Here is a 20,777-nt window from a genome sequence, read left to right on the forward strand (position 1 = left end):
AGGAAGATTGCCAGAGTGTGCCGTGGGGGTCACTAAGGATAGCAGATGGGATTAAGTTTTGGCACAAGTTGAATTTTGTATCTAAATTCTGTTCATAGTTCTTGTTTTGCTTTTAAAAGAATAGGTTACTAAACACTTATGACCATGTTATGTTTGTATTTTGCTGTTGTGTGCATGTGTAAACTGAATAAAGGCACAAAGCTTTTTCCACAGGTCTGCGCTTTTTCAGTCTGCTTGTTAAGTATTTAATGGTACACCTGAGTTGGAGTATAACCTGAAGGAAGGAGAGTCTACTCGTTAGTTGCGGTCCTTCTAGGGCCAGAGCATGTTGAGGCTGCAGGTGGGTAGCACCTGACTTGAAGCACTCAGAAGAATTGAAAATTTCAGGAACAGTAAGAAAATCAGCAGTCTGTCTGCTAGTACAGCAGTGTATCATTTTCCTTATATGATCTGTTAAGAAAGAGCTGCTGAGAACAACTTACTTTTCTTTTCATTTTAACTTTTTTTTTTAGGTCTAATCTCGTCCTTCCCTTGTGGCAGAACGTATTTGTCAGTAAATATACACTAGTATTAACTAAGAAATTAACTAAGAAACTCTCCTGCTCACTTGTAATATAGGGGCATGAAAGCTCATTCTTTACTTTTTCCTTCTTTGTTTGTTTTTTCTGTTGAAGTAATGATAGTACTCCATCTTTCCTCCTGTGTTCTACTTCCACAGCAGCTGCCTTGTGGTTCTTCTAGCCTACGTAGCCTTCTTGGCTTTTTCATACGTGGAGAGAAGAGATGGGCACAGGGTTTTGTTTTTAAAACAACAGATTTGCTTAGAAACGAGTAAAAAATAAGAAATTTGGCAATGCAGGGAAATGACAAGAAATGTTGCCTTTATCTATCTCTTGATTTTATTTTAGGTTTATCCAAATGAAGAGAAGAACCATTCCACAGAAGAACTTAGCAAATCTGATATCCAAGAGGAGCTGAAAAAGGCTAATAGCCTTCCTAGTTTGACTCCTGGAAACAAAGCAGCAGATAAAGACAAGCAACCCCGAGAAGGTTTTTTCCAGTTTCTTGGAAGCTTATTTAATCTTGCAACAAAATCTTCTTTGGTAGACTCTAAACCATCCGCCTGCCAAGATGAACCCAACAGATGTGAAAAGGATTTACAGAACACAAATACCCTTACAGAGGGCACGCAACCACAGCATCCAAAAACTGAAGAGCCTGTCTGTTCTACGGCTAGAATAAAAGAGGACTCTGTAGATAAAGATGACATGATCTTAAATGACATTGGGAAAAACAGTTCACAGGATCAGCAAGGAGGCCAGAAACGATCTGCTGATGCGAAAAAGTAAGTTTTATATTTTAATACTAAATTACAGAAAAGCGTAGATGTGCAGAGAACTATGGTGACTAAGTTCTGTTGAGAGGAGGGCAGATGACTGATGTTCCCAAGGATGTTGGAGTGTCCCTGACTCAACTTTGTGGTAGCCTCTGTAGTAAATACCATAAATAAATGGGGAGAAGTCAACTTCTACAAAATACAACTTTAAAAATGTATTTCTATATGTATAGAAGTTTTTTTGACCATGGGTGATAGATTCATTATAGATTATTCTAGATATGAGGAGAGAAAAGACGTGGCATTTAGAAATGCATTAAGAACTGGAGACTTACTTAAAAGAAGAAAAAAAAATACAGAACTTATTTTATGTCTGTACTATGGGCTAATTAAAGTTAAAATTCTCGTCGTTTTTGTATTTTGTTACTTCAGTGCTTTTACTTCTGCAAGTAAGGTTTCCACATCTTTAGGTTATCTTTCCTGGTTTATTTAACTTGGTATTTTTGCTTATTTATGTTATTTCCCTTTGTTCTTAGCATTTTTTTCTTTAATTAAAAGGTTATATAAAGTACTCAATTAGCCTAAGTATAGAACATCCTCAACAGTCCTGTAATATTTCCAAAAAAGTATTTCCAAAAAATTGATGCCAAGGGCACCGATGCATATCCGGGAGTAGAAAAGCTAAAATATTGCCTATGCTTCACCATGTAATTACAAGATATTCTGTCTCTGGTATAAACATACATAGTATTCCAAAAGTATTTGTAGCTGTTATGTTGAATATTTGACTGTATGTGGTCCAGTTTCTGCTTGGTATTCAGAAGGTGAACTTGCCCACCTGTAATTAGTTTTCACTACCAGGATGTGTATTTCAAATTTTAAGCCAAAAGTAATGACTTGTATTCAGTAATTCTATACAAGTACTCCTGTGGTTAGTGAAAGGAAAGTAACTCTCAGATTTCACAATTGGTAGATTCACTGAGCATGAACACTTCCTTTTTTCTTTTTAACTGTTGGTTTTTTTGTTGTTTTTTAAAGTTAATTTGAATCGCATTGAATCTATTTATCTATGGCATGTGAAGCATTTTATCTCCAGACAGATCAGAGGTTCACGAAGTATCTGCAAAACAAATTTTGCTTTCACATTGGGAATGCCTGTATCTTTCCCTGTTATTCAGTTTGGCTGATGATTTTGAGCATCTGTAATTCACCCTTATATTATAAACGCAGTGGTGATCTGGATATAATCAGGGGACATCACCTCTTCAGGTGAACCTTAGGCTGTGTTTCCACCACCAAAATACCATACTGTTTGTAATAGTAATGACTGTGTTTTCTTTGGTTTGGTCTGATTGTTGCAGTCAGCCAGTTTTTATGATGGATTCTTAATGTACTAGTACTTCTGACACTCCTTCCAAAATGTAAATTGCAGCCCATGACCACTTCACTGGTCTATCCCTTTAGTTGTTATCTTGAGAGGCCTCAATGCGTAATGTTATTCAGTCTAGTTTCTGAACAGTTTTTTCTTACAAGATGTTGAACAGGCTGGCATGCTTCAGGAGCCTTTCACTGCTGTTTGCTGTTTTGGTAGTATGCTCTGGAAGCTAAAGATGAAGTTGTGTGTCATAATGCCAGGAGCCGTGCAGATGCATGTCAGTCCTTCCCTCGAAGAGACCATAGTAAAAAAATGCAATAGGCATCAGTAGATCTTTCTCATTTTTTTCTTCAATTCATGTTGTTTCTTCCATCTTTTATATCAGTGTACTCTCTATGGTGTTTTCTTCAGTGTTCTCTCTTTCTCACTTTCTGCGTATGCAGCTGTTGATCATATTCTTCAGTTTATGGTGGTGGCAATTTGTTCTTTATGCAGTTTTTTCCTCACTCTTTTTGATGACAGAGTTAATCAGTTCATATGCTGTAGTTCTGTCATTTATCTTCAGTCACTCCTGTCTAATCAGATGACTATGTAGTGGAGTTTTAGCTAAAGGCCCAGAATATGAGGGAACTAAACACGGCAATTGTGGCTTGCGAAGGAAGAGTAGATGAGAGGCAGCCATGTGCACCTCTGAAGAATTCAGTCTTTTTTTTTCTCTCAGTGCCCTGGATGATGATCTAAGAGAATGGTGCTCATTTCTCCTTCCAGATGGAAAACTCTGGCTTCTGCTGACTTTTCAATGTACGAAGCAACTTTGTTTGACTTTCCAGTTTTGTGGATGCTTACAGGTCTGTGACTAGAATTAATGAGAGGGGCAGTTGTATTGAGGGTTTTGTGTTTTTTTTTGCTGTTCTATTTGTTTTACACCAGTGCACTTGAGTAGATGCTGGGATGAGATGCCGTGCTGTCTAAATGCATAGTTGAGAAGGTTGGGCAGTCTCAGTGTTGAGAGCAATGCAGATTTGTACATAAAGCATTAATGAATGCTTACACAGTTCAGAGGATTTGAGTAATAGCTCATTGAAGTGACCTCTTTGTTTTGTGCAGGTATTTTTTGAGTTAGATAGGTTTTATTGAAATCAGTTAAAGTTGACATTTTCAATTGACCGTATTTTAGTATGGGCTGTATTGTGAGATAACCTGTGCAAATCAGTGTAGATTTTTATCTTTGTGGTTTACTTGTCTTATAATCAAGCAAGAATAAAAACATCTGTTACAGGTTTGAAAGTTAGAGTGAGCTGGTCTATGTAGGAAATTTTTTTTTTTCCCAGAAATTTCTAAATGCAACTGTTGTAATATTGGACAAACATTAAAACACATTTTCCTTTTAAAATTGTTCTCAAAAGTACAGCTTACATTCTGCCCTTTTTGGCTCAGCACACTGAAAAGTTGGGCAATCTCTGTGCAACTTCTGTGTATGTTTTTCTCTGCCTGACTACACAGTGTGAACTATGTTTTGAAGCAATTACTGAAGAGAAATTGAAACAATAGTGTGGAAGCAGAGGTTTGTATTGGTCACCATTTTAAACATTTGAATTAAGAATGCCTATTTTTTATTATGATATCGAGATGATTATGTAGTTTTATTCTCTTTTAGTTTATTATATCTTAAAGGATGTAGAACAGGTGTTTTTTTCCTTTCTTCAGTGCTAACTTCTTTGCTAAATATTATCTAGCTGTTTTTAATTTAGCATAGTTAAATTGTAAAAAACACTCTTGATTGATGGCAGATGGCCTGATAGTTTTGTAGGATGTACTACAAACTAGCTAGCTGTGAGTGCTAAAAACATGAACAGTGATGGGCAAAAAGATGTAGCAGAAAGGAACAGAATGGTCTGTAGGTATCATGAAGGAAAATGGTGATGTGTATGTGGTTGTCTGCTAATATCTTGAGGATTGGGTCCTAAAAGACCAATGAAACACATTAGTGATCCATATGTATTCAAAGGCACTGCTAATTCCATTTATTGCTATCTTAAAACATAGTTTTTAACATTTATTTCAGAGAAGAGTTGAAATGTAGGGCTTTACAAATATTTAAGGTGACTGCGAAGATGTATTATTAATCTTGTAACTGTTTCCTTTGTCATGAGGAACATTTTAAATGAACTTGTTAATTCTAAACTACTGTTAAATATTAAATTAGAGGTTGTTATCTGTGGTTAGGGGGAGGCTGCAATGATAAGTAAGAGAGGAACAGTTGTTAGGTTGCATAATCTCCATGAGAGTTATTTTGTGTGGTGTTTTTTCAATAAAAAAAGAACAAAGAAACTTTCAGAAATTAATAACTGTCAAGTAGTCTCAGAGCATGCAAGACTTGAGACCCAGACAACCTGATTAACCTCATATCCTCAAAGCAATGTTTTGCAAAATACAAGGAAATGAGACTGCTCTGACTTTGTAGACTGAGGTTACTTCTGCCCTCAGTGGGAGGCCTGGCCTTTAGTAGAGACTCAAATTTCCAGGCCTTGAGCCAAGGAGAGTGGAATTTGTGAGCTCAGTCTGTGGAGTGTGTGTTTGCAAGGGACAAAACACGTAGGCCACATTATTTCTCCATCATCCTTGCTGGCTGACAGGCTCAGTGGTAATTGTACCTTAAGGTCTTCTGGTCCTTTATCCAGATGTTGACAGGTGGTGAAGAAGCAGCATAGAGGACAAAACCATGATAAACCGAACAAAGTCTCTAGGCAGTAATTACCGTGGACAGTAATGTAATAATTGTGATACTGAAGATGAATGATGAGAGTTGAGTTGGCTAGGTCTCCAGCTACTGCATCCATTAGTTTTCCAGTTGTCTGTGATGGCTGATTATTTCACAGAATCTAAGAATTGTAGGGGTTGGGAGGGAGCTCTGGAGATCATCTAGTCCAACCTCTTGCTAAAGCAGTTACCTATAATAGGTCACACAGGAGGGCATCCAGGTGGGTCTTGAATATCTTAAGAGGAGATTCCATAATCTCTCTGGACAGCTTGCTACAGTGTTCCATCACTCTAACAGTGAAGAAGTTCTTCCTTTGGTTATTATCAGACTTTCATGTTACAGTTTCTTCCCATTGCCTCTTGTTCTACTGATGCTTACCCTCAAAGAGTCTGCCTTCATCGACTTGACTCCTGCAATTTAGATGTTTATGAACAGTGATAAGATCCCCTTCAGTTGTCTTTTCTCCAGACTGAGGAGTTCCAGATCTCTCAGCCTTTCCTCATACAGGAGATGCTCTGGGCCCTTAATCATCTTTGCCACCCTCCACTGTACTCTCTCTGGGAGATCACTGTTGTTTTTTTTTTTAACTGAGTAGTCCAGAACTGGATGCAGTTCTCCAGATGTGGCCTCCTCAGCAGAGAGTAGAGAGGGAAGATCACCTCCCTCAAGAGTGTGCTGCCCACACTCTTTTTATTGTACCCCAGAATGCCATTGGTTTTCTTAGCCATATGGGCACACAGCTGGCTCATGGCCAACCTGTTGTCCACCAGGACATTCAGGTCCTTCTCTACAGTGCTCCTCTCCAGCAGGTCAGGTCATAACCTGTACTGATGTATGTGATTATTCCTATCCAGGTATAGAAGTCTACACTTGCTTGTTCCTCTCTGCCCAGCTCTCCAGTCTTTCCAGGTCTTGCTGAATGGCAGCACAGCCTTTTGGTGTGTCAGCCACTCCTCCCAGCTTTGTATCATTAGCAAACTTGCTGAGGGTGCATTCTGCCCCTTCATTCAGGTTACTGATGAAGGTGTTGAACAAAACCAGACCCAGCACCAATCTCTGGGGTAACACCGCTAGTTAACAGGCCTCCATCCAGGCTTGTGCCACTGATACAACCCTCTGAGCTCTGCCAGTCAGCCAGCTCCTTGCTATTGAGTACTGATGCAAACAACTGGGCTTGCTCTCTTCTGTAAAAAAGTTGATGATGAAGGGGTGTTGTTGGTAAAATACAGTCATAAAATAACATTTGTTTAGCTGTAAGTGGGAAATAAGACAATGTATTGACTGCTACATGTAGAAAAATCTTAATAGTCCTCAGTAGGTGAGTACAAAGTATAAAAGTGTAAAGTTTGTATTTAGTTTTAGGCTCTACAGTGCTTTCTAATGAAGTTAAAAAACAACCTTTAATTGATGAAATAATACTTAAAAGTAAAACCAATGAAACAGTGGGAATGCACTTTCACTTAGTTTCTCACCACTGAAAGTCTCTCTATGAGAGAGATCAAAGTTTCATAATGTAAGCGATGAACACAAAACATGATTTATTCCACTATATTTCTTGCCTTTAACTAGGAAGAAGCAGTTTGGCTTCAGAATTGAAACTGTTTCCCTAAGACTCCTGAAAATGGCCTTCTTACATTACATACCTACCAGATTCTTAGGAATGCTGCCGTGATAATCAGCAGTACACCTTACAGGAAACTGAGAACATAACTCAAATGATTTCCTTTTTTTTTTTTCCCATGGGGGAAAAAAAAGAAAGAGACTGTGAGTGATGACTCAGATCTTTTCTGTTGACTGCTTGCTATTTGCTTATCTTCTCGTACAACTTTTTAAAATTTTTTGTAACATCCAATAGCAGTAAGTGGATGTTATTTACAGTGAAATGCTTAACTGTATTACTTGTGAAATTGCATGGCTTGTTTTGGAGTTCAGCAAGAAGCTTTATTGCACTGCTGAACATGATTGATGAGATGAAAATCAAAGCTGTTGAAAACTCTAAATGTTTCTGTTGTAAAATCCTGACCACTAGTTAAGATTGTAATACTCGAATTTAACAGAGTATTTAGGATGCTAACTTCTCCCTTCTGTTGTGATCCTTGCGGAGATGGAAGTAAGAACTCTCCACCCACAACTGCAAGGATTTCCTAACAGTGAGTAGAAGATGAGGGGGTGATTTTAAAAGCAGTGCTCAGAACAATTTGCTTTTACACTTTGCACCCTACCAAGAACCAAGTTCTTGTAATAGTTTAGCTATAGTATTGCAAGGTATTTCATCCAGAGGGAGAGGTAGTCTGGAGAAGTGAGAAGTTTGAAACCAAGTGTAGATCTTTTAGGTTATACATTGTTGAATTTTGTGAGAGTTGTTTTTTTTTTATATTTAAAGTCTAGAAAAACAGCTGCTTGCTCATTAATTGCATAGTATTTCCCATTTTAATACTGTTTAAAAGGCTGTCCTTTCATTTTGCTCTGCTAGAAAAGCAGATTGTAAAATCCTTTAGATAAATCTGGTTCACGTGTCTCTTTCAGAGCTTGTCATTCACCGTTGTATTACTGGTCAGAAGCAGTCTTGTGATTCAGAAACACAGGCATCAGTTTGTCCGATTGATTGTGGTTTCGGTTCAGTGAGCAAGTAGCAGCGTTCATCTTTATTCATAGTTGTCTTTGGTGCGGTCAGGAGTAAATCAATGGATTACAAGCAATGATCTCACCAGGTAATTCCTGAGGAATAATGTAGAAGTGGGGAAGCTACTGTGGCATTTGCTGAAATCGAATCCATCTTGTGATCAGAGCCATGTCCTCTTCCTCTGTAACTGTCTACCCAATACTTGTTTTAAATACAGGACCTAAATGTCTTAAAACACAAGTGTGTGCACAGCGTAACAGTGTCTATTAGTTTTGAAAGCATTTGTTGGGTGACTGCTGCAAAAGGAAAAAAAAACTGCCATGTTAATTACTTGTATTAGAATATACCTGCATGGCACATACATCTACATACCTACATAGCTCTGAGGTACCCAAGATTCAAATTTCAATGAGAGCTAAAGTCTCTGTGGCTGAACACACAGCTTGTGACGATAAGGACTGTGGTGAGGTTCAGCAGCCTGTGGGTTAGTGGCAGTACTCTGCTGCTGGAGAAATTCAGGCCCAGGTCTGCCTGCTGGGGGTGAATATCTGCCCTAAGCTGGGACGTGCGCCAAAGGAAAGGTGGCTGCTGGCACCGAAACAGAGATCTGTGCTTTTCTGAGGGATGAAAGCTTCACGGTGCTAAGAGTAATTCATAACAGATGCATGGTGCAAAATTCAACTGATTTAATTAAGTTGAAAAATAAATCGTAATGTTATTTACTTCTTTTCTCAGAATCACAGAGTCACAGAATGGCCTGGGTTGGAAGGGACCTCAAGGATCGTGAATCTCCAACCCCCCTGCCTCATGCAGGGCCACCAACCTCCCCATGTAATACTAGACCAGGCTGCCCAGGGCCCCATCCAATCTGGCCTTGAATATCTCCAGGGACGGGGCATCCACAACCTCTCTGAGCAGCCTGTTCCAGCACCTCACCACTCTCCCTGTAAAGAATTTCCCCCTGACATCCAAAGAATTTTTCCATTCTTTCTTTTTAAAAACAAAAACTGAGTTATTCAACTGTGGAACATGTTACACAATTAATAGTGAATGTTTCTTAGAAATTTTAAAGTACTGTTTTCAATTTCAGATGTTCTTCGTACCTGCAGTGGAATTGTCCAGGCTTCCTGGGTATTCATTTCTCAATAAGAACTTTTCCTTCACATCTTCCTTTTCACGGTTGTTGGGGTGATAAGTAGCATCAGAAGAACATTATTTCTGGGTTACTTCTTTAAGTAGGCAGATGGACTGTGAGAACATAAAATCCCCTTTGTGGCCTTTTCAAGAGCGAGCCCAGAACTTCCCTTATATTTAAAGGCAGTTTTTTAGATCATCTGCTGTTATAACATCTACCTGTCTCATGTTAGCATCAGTGTACATGAAAGGAAAGAACAATCTCTTTGTGTCGAGCATCTGCAGTCAAACTCCTGTTTCCATAACACATCTGAAGCAGCACACTTGCATAAGAAGAGGCTAGGAGGACTGACTTTCTTCAACATTAGGACAGGGAGCCTAAGGGGGCATCTTATTGCTGTCCTCAGCTGTTTTCTAGGAAGCCTTGGAGGAGATGGAGGCAAACCTATCTCAGAGATGCACACCAATGGAAGGAGAAGTAACAGGAATTTGGGATATTCTGATACTGGGAAGTGTGTTTTCAAAGCGAGGGAGATAACATGCCTGGGTGTATGTGCCCAGGGTTCCTATCCCAATGACATCCTCAGGCTCACCTCACCCTGATCTTATTGCTCAGAATGGGCATGGATTTAGATCATTTCCCAAGGTACTTCCTAGCCTCTCTCGCACTTCCGTGCCTGGAGACTTCCTCATCCCAGCATCCTGCTCCTCAGTAAAAGCAGATCTTGAGGACCTGAATATCTGAATTCCTGGCATGGGGAGGCAAGGGATTGCTGGCTAAGCTACACGAGGCATGCTAGGTGTGAAGTTGGCTCACAGGTGTGTACTTGTGCATGCTTCCCCCAGCTAAGGGGCAGAAAGGTCTGCTGCTACCAGGTACTGGGAAAAGAGAGCAGTGATCCCAGACTCTTCACGCCGATCTTGGTTTTGCAGCTGCTGATGTTGGGTAAGCCTTGATCTGTCCTTTCTATCTTCAGGCTGCAGAATATAGTTACTTTCCCAGATGTGGAAGATAATCAAGATACAGTACCATGAAAAAACAGGGAAAGAGAAAACATTCCTTCCAAGGTCACAGAGACAGCATTTGTTTTTACTAAGATTGTCTTTGACTCTTAATTATCCTTATGGAACATTAGCTGTGAAATTTCCTGCAAAATCAACTGTGTGCAGATGACTTTGTTTAAATCAAACATTTGACCTTTTGGAATATACAAATGTGAAGTCTCAGGACACTGGGTATTTTAAACTTAAGATTTAAATCATGAAGCTATAGCCTCCAGTTAAAAAATAATGTTCATTGATCTAACTTGTATATGGCAAATTTTCAGTTAGTTCTCAGTGACTTTTTTTTCAGTAAGGCATTTATTTTTTCCATTTCTGAAGGTCTGACATGACTGTAGAAACCAGCTAGTTGAATGGTTTGGAGTCAACAGAAGGTTTTTCAGAGCGCCTTTGAGATAATTGTTTCCAGACAGAAGACCTTAACGAAATTTTTAAGAAGTTGCCAGTTTAAGTAAGCAGTAAAAAAAAAAAAAACTAAGTGGAAAAAATTAAAATAAACAATGGCATAATTATTTTACAATTAGGGAGGAGTAGATGGGAACCACAGGAGGCATACTGATGTAGAGCAGTGGTTTTCAGCCTATAGCCGGAAGACCTTTCTGGTGTGGGAGCTACTTCTGAGGTGGTCTGTGAAAGGACATTAGGGAAAACACATCCGTTTAAGCTTTGAAAAGGTAGGAGACAGCTGGACTGGAGGAGACGTATCTGGAAGAGTGAGGCATGGAGGGGGAAAAAAAGGCTGTTGCATGTCTTGGGAGAGAGCCAAGAGTGTGTGCTGCAGAAACAGGCCACCCAGCAGTACACTTGCACTTGAACACTACTGGTCTGCTTGAACTGAGCTGGTCGTTGGGCTTAGTTGTGCATGGGTTTTCTAGCACAGATGCCACAAAGTGCAAACGAATCTGTGCTGCCTGGGGATTTGAGGTGCTGTATCCATATAGAGCTATATCATACTGCATGATCTCCCTGGTGCTTTTTGAAAATAATCTGAGTGTACCTGCTTTCTGTTGTGTTATATGTATGAATATGTGAGGTCACCAACTTGATGACGTACACTTAAGGAAAAAAAACAGTGGAAAAATGTAGTCTTTATGGATGCACTGAAATGAGGCATTCAGGGTAATGAGATTCCTCCTGCTTCCAGGCTTTAAAGATAACAAGCTTGTTTTATAACTAATGCTGCTTCTGGAGGAAGTTACACAAACTGTCTATCATACGAGATGTGTCAGAAGATGTACCCCTCCCTTTCTTGAGTTAGCCCCCTTTGAACTTTTTGTTTCTCTTCCAGAACAGAAATATCTCTACGAGCACCTATTTTTGACAAATTTAACGTAACTCATGTTGACACGTTCTCTTGTTGCTGTCAAACAGTCTTTTGCGAAATAGGCATTATAGGGAACTGAATAGCTTTCTATACAGAAGAGAAAGAAGGAATCTCCCAGCATTTGAAATGTGTGACAGAATTACACATTAGGTTCTCTGTGTAATCAGGCTTTCATCTGTTATCCTCATATGAATTTGAAAAAAAAATTGCAAAGAGTTTTTAAGGTGAGTTCTGAACTGACATACTCTCCTGACAATCAGAAATGAATTGTTACTTTAAATGTCTGTGAAACAAGTCTCTAGTGACATTTTTAAAAGATTTTGCATGACAGAGCCTGCTTCTTAATGTGTTTCATAAGACTTAAAGCAAGATTTAGGGTAAGCCATCTGAGTTGCAACTACCACAGGGGAGCATGGGTTTTCATTTTTTAAACGCCTTGTTGCATGGGAACAGTTGGATTGCAAACACTTCTACTTGCTCTAAAAATGAACGTGGTAGGAATAAAAGGTCCATTGACAAAATTGTTACAGTACACTGACAATCAAATCCTTGATCAAAGGTCAGAGATCCCAAAGTTGCCAAGAGGTTAGTTCCTGTTTAAAATAGCATGCAGTGCAGAAGCTTTTGGAAGAGACAAGTATGCAGGAAAGCACAGCTGTAAATTAGGAGATGCTGGCAGAGGCCAGCCACAGGATGAGGCTGCATGGGATGAAATGGTGTTGTCACTGCTGGTCACGATTGGGTTTGTGCACAGAGCTCTGTATGTCATGTTGCTCTGAGTCTTGCTCAGATTTTTACTGCAGGTCAGTCAATCAGAGTGTAAAATTCCCTCAGAAGACAAAAGGAAACAAAGTTAGGAGAAATGATAAGAGGCATGTGATAGGCAAGAAGGAAGTTCTGAGTGTACTTATTTTGCCTGACCATGTGTAATAAATGGTGGAAATCCTATCTGGGATTTGTAGTTTGAGTCACTGTAAATGTAGTATCCCTCCATGCTGGGTTCTCATTTTGTCAATCTTGTCTTGTCTTTGTCTTGTCTAAAATTAAGCTGTTTATCCAGTTTCTGGATGCTTTCTGTTTAACGGTTGCTGAGCTCATGCCTGAAATTTGAAGGCAAAGTTGGATGGGGGGAACAGATAGATATTTTCTATGTTTGTGTCAGAGCACTGGTTATTACCACGTTTATAGATAAATTCTGAATTCATCCCAGTATGTATTAGGAAAAAAAGCAGCTACAGAGTAAAAGACACACAGTAAAAGTTAATTGGCATTGATCAGTTAATTCAAAATAGTGCTTCATTTGTGGTGGAAATGAGCGTTCAGTACCTTGCAATACCATTGAACAAGCTCGCTTTAAAGACATTTTACAGTTTTCTCCTTGAAGAATTGGTAGAATTTGTTTAGCAAATTGGTGTAAGCCTCATTCTGTTTTCTTAAAAGAAATGTCTGGTTTCAGGACTGTTGTGGACTGACTTTTATATCTGAGATGGACCAAAGTATGGTAGAACTGATGGTTGGATTTTTTTAAAAGCTTACCAGTGATTATTTAAAACATTTTTACTTCTTTGTGTCTTAACTGAGATGGGAGAGGATAGCCAGTGAGGTTAATTCTTTGTGACATGATCAGTTCTTACGCGTTCTTCTGACTCGTTTTTATTATGGCTCGTGCTGAGTAAATAGGGTGCACTATAGAGCGCAGCAATTCCTTCCCCTGAGATTTTTAGGACATCTGGAGCTTTGGAAAATATTTTTCTAATATGAGAATGTGGAAAATAACGTTGTTGTTTTTGTTGTTTTTTTTTTAAGGAAACAGAAACGTCTTAAATCTTTTTTTTTTTCCCCCTACTACTCCTTCTCCAACTGTGTTTTTCTTTCTCTTACAAGCAGAAATATATGTGCTTCTTTTAAGAGGTGCAGAAAATAGCAACTTAATTGATGTGCCTGATGTCTAGCAGCTGCCACTGCATGAATCTGTGGAAACTAAGCTAGTATATAGAAGATGAAATGCATTTGGCTTTGCAAATGTGTGGGAGACATGGTGTTTATATATGACTTTCCTGTAAACCCTATATTGAGATTCTGCTGTAGCCTTCATCACCAATTACAATATATTTAATCCTCAACAGAAATTTCATTTTCCAGTTCTCATCACGTCTAAATCCGCAAATTCAGGTATTTTTGGCAATAGCATAAACACGTCTGGCATGTAAAGCTTGCATATAAATGGGCATTTATATATCTATTTTAATGTTTATGCATACAAATAATTTAGTTTACTTTTAGTTTACTCACACTCTTTGCATTTTCAAATGCTGCACAAAAAGTGATTTTGCCTTCAATTCTAGTAGTGCTAAGTTGAAAGTAAAATTGATATAGAAATAAGTGCATGAGACTCAAAACCTTTTGACTATTGCAATGTTTTCACGTTAGAAATCAAAGTCTTAGCAAGCTCTTTTATTCAAGAGACTCTTCTGAAGAGTGTGACAGTTTCCTAGGAAGGTTAGCTGCCATTTCCAGCCAGAATCTAAGCAGATATAGGTTTCAGGCTGGATGAGTATTTTAAAAATTTTGTTCTTAGTTTAGGTGGGAGCTATGGCAGAATAGAATTCAAGCGCAGTTTGAGTGTCTGCTTTGTTCTAACAGGAAGAGTTAATGTTCACATATGTATAATCACTGTCCTATTTTTGCAAAAATTCTTTACACAACAGAAAAGGAGGAGAAAGAAGTATTAGGAAGGTGAGCATTTGTGTTGGCTAATTTTAAGAAAGAAAAAGAATGTTCTTCAGACCATTATTCAGAAGCTTCTTCAGAAAATTGATAGTGACAGGCTCTGAATTTATCTTTAGAATATCAGAGAGGGCAGGGAAAGATCAGGATCACATTTTTTCCATGGTGATTCTTCTTGTCAGTTTTTGCATTGGGGGTTTTTGGGTTTTGCTTGTTTGCTTTTCTAGGGGGAGCAGGGCAGGGCAGAGGAGTTGTTTGGTTGCTATTAAACATGAAGCTGATAGAGGGCTGGATCTACCAATTTCTTGTCATGTTCCTAGGCTTCTCATGTTGCTATTTCTTCTAGCATTTAGACAATTCTCATTCTTACCTGATCTGCTTTTACTTTCTTTCCTAATTACTCTGTAGTAATAAGTAATCAGTATTTAAGTACAGGCCTGCTTTAGTGGGGTATAACATCTTCGCAAAAGTATGCTTCTTTATGTCATTACAAATGTTGACTTATAGTGGCTTTTCTAAATAAAAAAAAATCCATTATTCAGTAGAACACAGATGATGGATGTTGTTTATAGCAACATCTAGTTCTTCTTCATAGCTTAAGTTGATTTTTTATGGTAAAAGATGGCGTGTATCATTTGTCACAGAAATCCATGTTTAAGAGAAGAAGAAAAAGGAGGAAGGTAGTGTTGTGTGCAGTCTACAGTTTCTCTTAGCCTTTGAAGGAAAATGGTGATGTATGTCACTTACAGTTTGTGTCAACTTTTTTTATAATCACAATAACTATTTACATGTTCTGTCTTATGCTGATAGTAATGCTTTATGTTGCAGGCAGATACAACGAAAACCACAAGCACCTGCAGTCACTTATGCAACATATCGAGGTTCTGCAAGGATTAGGCAGCTACTGAAAAGTCAGTCAGAAATGACTGAGAAAGGGGAAGAAAGTACTGAGAACAGAAATGCTTCAGTGATCAAAGAAAATGGAGAAATCCAAACTCTCTCTCCAAAATCAGAACACTTAACAAAGGAAAATGGAGAAGATGAGGATAAAGATCATGAAGATGATGTCATAGTAAATTCTTCTACAGTAAAAACGGAATTGAAAAAGTCTGGTAAAGTTCAACATTACATGGGTAGCAATAAACATGAAATAATGCCAAATGCCTCAGCTTCACCTACTGGATCATCTAGCGGAGTAGACTTAAAACATACACCAGCTTTAGAAGCAAACAAAGTTAAGAGGACATATTCACAAGATTCATTATTGTCATCTAGTAGAAGCAGTGAGATCACAGTAAATTCTACTCATCAGATTACCCATGCCCTTAGTGCTGTGGACAGTTTGTTTGGAAAAGAATATGTACTGGTGGGAGAAACAGAAGCTCCATTTCAAATGGGCAAAAATGCCACTTCTAACTGTGAAGAAGAAATTCACTGTAGTGATCACTCCTATCAGCAGTCTGCAGAAAAAATGCAGGATGACAAAGTTAACAAAGAACTCCAGTTGAGCAAGGGAGAATATTGCTGTAATCATCAAATAAATAACCACTCAGAGCTAACATCAAATGTACAGACATATCATTCCAGTACTACATTCCAGCAGCAAGCAGGTGAGCACACAGGCAGTGCAAATAAAAATAGTGATCCAAGAAAAAGTGATGCACAGAAAATTGTGGCAATGACAGAAAGAGAGCAAAATCCACAGAATTTTCTTGCTACTGTTCTTTTGCCATTTGACGAGCAGACATGCACCTCACTTAGCATGGACTCCAGAGGAGAAGAGCGCATAGTCACAGGTAATCCTAGTGCTTCAGAATTAACCCTTAAAAATGATGAAGGCCCAATGGTGGACCAGGTGACTTGTAATGAAGAACTGAATGAGTTAGGGAAACCAATGCATGTACAAAATGAGCATCAATTAAACCTCGTGGAAAACTCTGAAGATACTGCTGCACCACAGCGTTTATCTTGTCTGGAAAAAAAGAAGGTTTTGTCAGAGGTTGCAGTGGAAAATTTTGCTGTATCATGCACACATGGATGTGAAAATGTGAAATCTAACTTAGATCAGCTGACAGAATCTCTCTATGTTAGTTTTGAGTCTTCATTTGAAACAGGGGACTGTTACTCAGCTTCTCTTCCTCCTAATTGCAAATCAGTAAATAAAACTATAGTGAAAAGAGGAGTTGGTTCGAAAGATAAAAGAGACACTGTTTCTACTCCTGATCTTGAATGTGAAAAGAGCAAATATTTTGAGACTGTAGATATGAGCCTCTCAGAAAATTCCACTCCTACCCATGGTACAGTTTCCCATAAAACTGTGCAAGATGTTACTGAAAAATCATTAGTTACGCTTGCAGAAGATAACATATCAAAGCACGCACCTTGCCCTTTTGTCAGCACTGGAAGGACAGATGATACTACACCTGCTGCTTCTAAAATCAATGAGGCTGATATGAATGAGATGGCTCTTGCTCCTTTTGAATCTAAGAATTGTATTTCTGAACTTTCCTCTCACATTTCTAAATCACAAGAAAAAAATCTGGGTGTTTCTGATTCTGCCCTGAGATGTGAAGGTAAACCTTTGCCTGACCGTTTCTCTGTCATCTCTCAAAAAGATGTAGATGTAGACATTGTTTCTGCACCTCCACCTAGCTGTGAAAATAGACATATTAATATTTCTTCTGAAGTTGAAAGCAATAATAAGTATGGGATGTCATCCACAGTACTTTATTCTTCATCTGACAACCAAGGAAAAGTGCCTTCTCCTGCCACTTACTCTGAAAATGGTCAGGTTTTTGTGACTGCTGAGTCTAGGAGAATAGTCCCTGCGAACGGAATGACTGAGACACCATTTTGCTCAGAAGACCTGAGAGCTTCATGCCCATCCATTTCTCTGGAACCCGAGTTCACCCCAGCTGTGCTCCACCATTTTACTTCTGAAGTAAAAGTGCAGGATTTTTGCATCCCCAGGTCCCCTTCACCTACTCAGGAATCCAAAGAAGGCTCAAAGCTTTCTATTTCTGCCTTGGAAACATCAGGCATTGCACAAGAGGACTGTAGCTCCTCTGGTCACAGAGTTGGTGTTGAGGCAGAGGATCTATCCTCTGCACAGCAGGCTGATGACAATGTCTTGGCAGAGGCAGTGCCATCACCTGTCTGTCCCTTGAAAAGGGCATCCAATTCAGAGTGTACTGAGGTGTGCAAAAATGCTTTGCAAGAGATGAATCTTTGTAACCAGACTTCTAGTATGTCAGAAGCTTGCTCTGAAACAGGTGAACAAACAGCTGCTGCAGCTACAGAATCAAATGATCTCTATTTTACAAAAATATGGGAGAATACTAACAGGGTGGGACAAGACTGCACTAACTTGCAAGATGCTGCTCTTTTGTTTAAGAAAGCTGAGGAAATAGTGGACTCAGTTTTACACTTGGCTATAGAGGAAATAATAGCAAAACAAGCCATTGGTGTCTGTCAAGTCTGTGGGCGAAAGGATAGTTTAGTAAATACAGATATTCTAAATGATCAGAAAACTGTGCAGCTGGAAGCAGAAGAAATCCAGTCAGCTGTGCATTCGTTAAAACATTTTAATGACAGCAGTGGAGGAGGCTCATTTTCATTTACAGGAAATGAAATGCATGATACAAATAATCAAGATGAAACGATACCATCTTACATCCCTGCTAAAACTGACCTACATAGTGCACTGGCATTAAAAGCAAGAGAAATAATTGATGAAGTTATTAACTCAGCCAAACAAAAACTGACATCCAATCAGTGGCAAGGCAAGGAGAGTGAAAAGCATTCTGAAAAGATTGAGTATAAACCTAAAGCTGAAAACCCAGAGATTTTAAATCTGGATGGTAATTTATCTTCTAAAACACCGGAACTAATCAGAGAACCAGCAGGGAAGGCAGAAACTCAGAATATAAGTATAAACTGTGAAAAGGCAGTTTGCTCAGGTCCTCCTTTGCTTTTAAATACTACGGAAAACAGCATAGATATGCTCCGAAGAGATGAAGATATACCAAATAATGCATTTGCATGTCAAACAAATGGATTTCTATCTTCTGGTAGTTCAGTGAGGCCAGAATCAACCCCTATGATACCAACAAAAGAGGGACATGATAAAAAGGTGTATGAACATCTGGCTGCATCAGAGATGTGCAGTAAAGCTGGATTATCAGCAACAAGTAGAAAATCTGATGTGTCTTTACATTTAATAAATAGAGATGCAGCTGTTACTGAAGAAATATTTCGGCCATTGCAGTTAAATGATTCATGCAATAATGCAGATATGCCAGAGCTCACGTTGCTGCCATCTGTAAATGATAGTTTGTCGTCTTTTATGCCTGATGAAGAAAGTATCAGCTCACAAAGTGAAAACAGAGTCAAAAGGAGTCCTCAGGGTACTGTGGAAAGTAGTGCAGAGGATAATCTCGATGAACACAGTGGAAGAGAGGCTGCAGAAGTGTTTTCACAAGTAAAAGCAGCCTTTGAAGATTCAAAGGTAGGGGAGAGTGAAGAGGAACCAGCAAAGGGGGCAAGTGAGACACTTGTTAATTTTGAGTTAAATACACAGTTCATTGACTCTGAGTTGCCTGCTACTGGAGACCACAATGAAGGCAAAAACTACTTCAACTCAGTTTATGCCCAAAGAAAAGAGAATCTGAAAGAGATGCAAATGAAGGATTCAGATGTGCAGAGAAATGATCAGCTTGAGGAAAATGGTCTGGACACGAAGGAATCGACAGATCTTTTAGGCTTTTCTCCACTAATTGAGCAGTGGGAAAGTAGTTCTTTTACAATCGTTTATGAAGATGCCCTTCAAACTGAGAACAGATCTGTCTCTAATGATGTTATACAAACTAGCTCACTTTCTCCTTCTGATCTGTCTTTGGACAGTGTAGGTTATCTAATGTGTGAAAGAGCAAAAAATAAAAATGAGCCCACCTGTTTTTATGGAAAGGATAACAAGTTGAATAAAGCCACAGAGGGCAATAGCTCAGAGTCATTTCTGAGTGTGGAGGCCAAACGCTATAGAATATATCCTTTCTCTTTGTCTCCAATATATGAAGACGACAGCTCCCATGAAGACTTGCTGTCTGCAGACATGTCACCAGAAGGCCATCCTAATGGAGTATCTAAAGATAACTCTGACCATACTTCTGTGTTGTCCCTTCTCCAATCAGTTTCTGAGCGCCTACAGTTGACCACTCAGTTCAGTAAAGAGGAAGATGAGGAGGGAGTGGAGGACGAGGATGAGGACCAGTCATCATATGAAGGAAATGTGCTTGATGTTGAGAGAGGAGAAGAAGAATGTCTTTCCAGTCAGTGGACAAGCAATCGAACAAGAACTGTTCTCTCAAATGACCAAAATACATATCTATTACCTGAGCAATTGCCTTTTCTTTCAGAAGAGCAGTTTGACTCTAAGGAGCAAACAGAACAGTTTCAAGATGAGACTTCTCCTGGGCAAACATACTGCAATCCAGTTTCACAGAAAGCTGATACTACTCTAAAGCATCCTCCTACGAGTGCATATTACCAGTACTTGAGATCTGCCAACAATTACTCCTCTGAGAAGGGAACAAGATTTGGAAATATTCTCCAGGATATATTGCAGCCAAAGATTCGTTGGTCCCAAGATCATGCCATGCCCAAACTGGGAGAATTGCCAGTGGTAAGATGTCGCGTCAATTAACATTAATAACCAAAATGGTTAGCCCCAGTTCAAAATTTCTGTTTCGCCTCATCTGTTTTCAGCCCCTTCCCTTCCTGGGTTAATTAGAGTGTTTAAGATCCTAGATAAAAAAAAAAAAAAAAGTCTTCTGATAGAATAATTGAAAAAAATACATTTTTTTGTTCACACAGGTGAAAGATAGATGAAAGCAGTTTCTAATTATAAAAGAGGAGATGTGAACAGAAAATGTAATGAAAAAATATGCCTAATGGCAAGTCTATAAAATAGGAAGCAGGCTTCACTATGTTGAGGACATTTCAATCTGAAAATCATGACATTGCTTTTTGTATGAACATTGTTCTTTCACTTCGTCCACTTTTAAGATTAGTAGAGCTGTATTTTCAAAAATATATAAATTATATATAAAATAAAAATAATATATATTATCTGCTTATGGGATTATTTTATTCTTTCACTGCAAATTCTTACTTAAATTGTGAGTTGGCTAATGAGTAATACAGCTGCTTCTTGTTAGCGTTCCTTTTTAAGTGTATTTAAAGCAATGCAGATGAAGGTACGGAAACATTTCTCGTAATGTTTGGAAGCTTGGAAGTCCACATAAACCAAATATGCAACTGAAGAAGCAGGTCTTCTGGCATTGGGAATGCTTCATTTTGTGATGGGATCTAATCTGGCTTTGCCACTGTTAAGACGTGCAGTCTTTCTGTGCTTTCTACGCTTTGTGCTAATGTTGT

General features: G+C 38.8%; 1 protein-coding gene across 3 annotated transcripts in view; it reads left to right on the forward strand.

Annotated features, from left to right (window-relative positions):
- CRYBG3 (crystallin beta-gamma domain containing 3) overlaps positions 1-20,777 on the forward strand; it is a 90,785-nt gene that overhangs the window by 24,254 nt on the left and 45,754 nt on the right. For 2 of the 3 annotated variants that reach the window (XM_048934198.1, XM_048934199.1), the window contains exons 3-4: positions 909-1,345; positions 15,171-20,022. In XM_048934198.1, coding sequence (XP_048790155.1) covers positions 909-1,345; positions 15,171-20,022 — 5,289 coding nt within the window. Of the gene's footprint in view, positions 1-240; positions 341-908; positions 1,346-15,170; positions 20,023-20,777 lie in introns of those variants that run through there. The other variant, XM_048934200.1, reaches the window with a different exon arrangement.

The sequence above is a fragment of the Lagopus muta genome, chromosome 1, assembly GCF_023343835.1.
Source record: "Lagopus muta isolate bLagMut1 chromosome 1, bLagMut1 primary, whole genome shotgun sequence".
Taxonomy (NCBI): Eukaryota; Metazoa; Chordata; class Aves; order Galliformes; family Phasianidae; genus Lagopus; species Lagopus muta.